The sequence below is a fragment of the Orycteropus afer genome, unplaced genomic scaffold (genome assembly GCF_000298275.1).
Source record: "Orycteropus afer afer isolate SDZICR_OR568_19922 unplaced genomic scaffold, OryAfe1.0 scaffold00112, whole genome shotgun sequence".
Lineage (NCBI taxonomy): Eukaryota > Metazoa > Chordata > Mammalia > Tubulidentata > Orycteropodidae > Orycteropus > Orycteropus afer.
Genome location: NW_006921699.1, coordinates 5,901,457 through 5,903,921, shown reverse-complemented (window position 1 = coordinate 5,903,921; position 2,465 = coordinate 5,901,457). Strand labels below are relative to the sequence as shown.

The window sequence follows — 2,465 nt, the reverse complement described above, 5'->3', positions numbered from 1 at the left end:
AAAAAAAAAAAAAAAAAAATCTTGATGCTTTCTACCAGGTCAGGCTCTCTCTGGCCATGGCCTGTGCCCCTTTACTTAGCTAACTCTGCACATCCCTCAGCTCTCCATCATTGCCTCCTAGGACCAGCCTTCCCTGACCAAAGTCCGGATCAGATCCTTTGCTTATTTGTGTCCATCCATACCGCTCTTATTGGGAGCTCTGGTAGCCTCGTGCCTAAGGCACTTGACTGCTAACAAGAAGGCTGGCGGTTCAAACCCATCAGCCACTCCTCAGAAGGAAGAGGGGGCAATCTACTTCCATAGTGATACTGCCTCGGAAACCCAGGAGGGGTCACTATGAGTGGGGTCCGACTCCACGGCATATAACAACACTACTATCACTTTTATTACCTGTCATAGATAAAATTTTCCATTTACAATTACTTCACTAATGTCTGCCCCCCCCCGCCCCCCCCGCAGGCAACATTTCATTACAGCAGGACTCTAAGTTTGCTCTCATTGCAGATTCAGGACCTAGCACACTGCATGGCAGGAATTCATTGGTTAGCTGAGTGGATGGATGACTTGCTCCAGGCACACCACAAGCTGGGTGAGATGTTGAGACCATTGAGAATGGATCAAAGACGGACCCCATTATTGAGAGTGATATGAGGCCAAGACCCCTGAAGTCGTCCAGGGTAAGGCGGTGCTGGGCATGAAGGACACAGTGTAGTTCTGGCTGTCACGTGGCTGCCCAACTGGGAGGGGGGAGCCCCACGCACACCTCAGTTTCTCCGTGGCTCCCAGCGAGGTGGTCAGCAAACCCGCCCCTGCGGCATGTGGCATGTGGCGCCGCGAGCTGCGGAGCTCTGAGAGGCCGAGCTCGTCCGGCTGATTCGGCCCTTGGGCCCGCCACTCCCCGCGAGGGCGCTCTAGGGCAGTCCTCCAGAGCAGTCGTGCACCTCTGGGACCTTTCTAGCCGTCGCGCGGTGGTGCGGTGCGTGTCGGGAAAGCGGCGGAGTGGTGGGGCCCGGTGGCGGCGGGCGCCATGGTTGGTGGCGAGGCAGCTGCCGCGGTGGAGGAACTGGTTTCGGGGGTGCGGCAGGCCGCCGACTTCGCGGAGCAGTTCCGCTCCTATTCGGAAAGCGAGAAGCAATGGAAAGCCCGGATGGAGTTCATCCTGCGCCACTTGCCCGACTTCCGCGACCCGCCCGACGGCGGCGGCCGCCTGGACCAGCTGCTGTCTCTCTCCATGGTTTGGGCTAACCACCTCTTCTTGGGCTGCAGGTGCGGACCCTTGCCCCCGGGCTGGCGCCTCCCTTGCCCTCCGACCCACAGCGTTCCTCGAGGGCTGTGTCTTCAATCCATCCTTTGCCCCAGGCTGAACTCTCTCCCAGCCCCCAACCGCCTTGGCCTGGCCTGTAGCTGCTTCCCATCCTGTCGGTTCCTTGACAGATATTTAACTTCTCTGAGCCGCAGTTTCCTCATTTGAAAAATGCGTCGTTGTTATGACTACAGTACTAAAGGCTGAAAAGCACTTAGCACAGGGCTGCCATCTAGCAAGGGCTCAAATACATGGTAGGCGCTGAAGTTGCCATTGTTGTTTTTACTTTTACTATTATCAGCTCAAACTGTCACCTTTAGGAGTGCGTTTTAAGCCTGTTAGCTCCTTTAACCTCCATGGTAATCATACGGAGACAGATACCAAGACCCTTATTTTACAGATGACGAAGTTGAATGAGGAGGGAAAGTGATAGGTTTAGGGTCATACAACTTCTGGCAGAATGGGTGGATTTTACCACTTCTGGTGAGAAGTAATCTGTGTGCCTGGACTGTTTCTTCTTAATCCCCAACTGCTGAGTCCTGAGGAGCCAACCTTGCCTGTCTGCTCTCCCTCTTATGAACTTGTCTTTTTGGCAAGGTCCAAAGCCCACCTGGCTACTTTACCGAGAGGGCAAGGGCAAGGGCCTGCTGTTGAAGTGCCTCATAAGGCACCCCTTATGGGCCACCTAAAGGAGCCCTGGTGGCACAATGATTAAGTGTTTGGCTGCTAACCAAAAAGCTAAATCCACCAGCTGATCCAGGAGGCAAAAGATGTGTCAGTCAGCTTCTGTAAAGATTTACAGCTTTGGAAACCCTGTGGGCAGTTCTACTCTGTCCTGTAGGGTTGCTGTGAGTCAGAATCAAGTTGATAGCAGTGGGTTGATTTTATACCCCACCAGGGAGTCATGGCCCAGTGGTTAAAAGCTTAGACTGAAAAGTTGGCGGTTCAAACTCGCCAGCCACTGTGTTGGAGAAAGATGTGGCAGTCTGCTTCCATAAAGATTGCAGCCTTAGAAACCCCATGGGGCATTTGTACTTTGTCTTATAGAGATGCTGTGAATTGGAATCGACTAGACAGCAATGGTAGCATAGTGGCTAAGGCACTTGACTGCTAACCAGAAGGCTGGCGGTTCAAACCCACCAGCCACTCCTCGGAAGGAAGG

General features: G+C 53.7%; 1 protein-coding gene across 1 annotated transcript in view; it reads left to right on the top strand.

Moving 5' to 3' along the window:
- The first annotated feature begins 1,027 nt into the window (after positions 1-1,027).
- CDKN2AIPNL (CDKN2A interacting protein N-terminal like) overlaps positions 1,028-2,465 on the top strand; it is a 12,382-nt gene continuing 10,944 nt past the window's right edge. The window contains exon 1 of the mRNA XM_042781379.1: positions 1,028-1,266. Within this exon, the coding sequence (XP_042637313.1) occupies positions 1,028-1,266 (239 nt within the window). The remainder of the gene's footprint in view (positions 1,267-2,465) is intronic.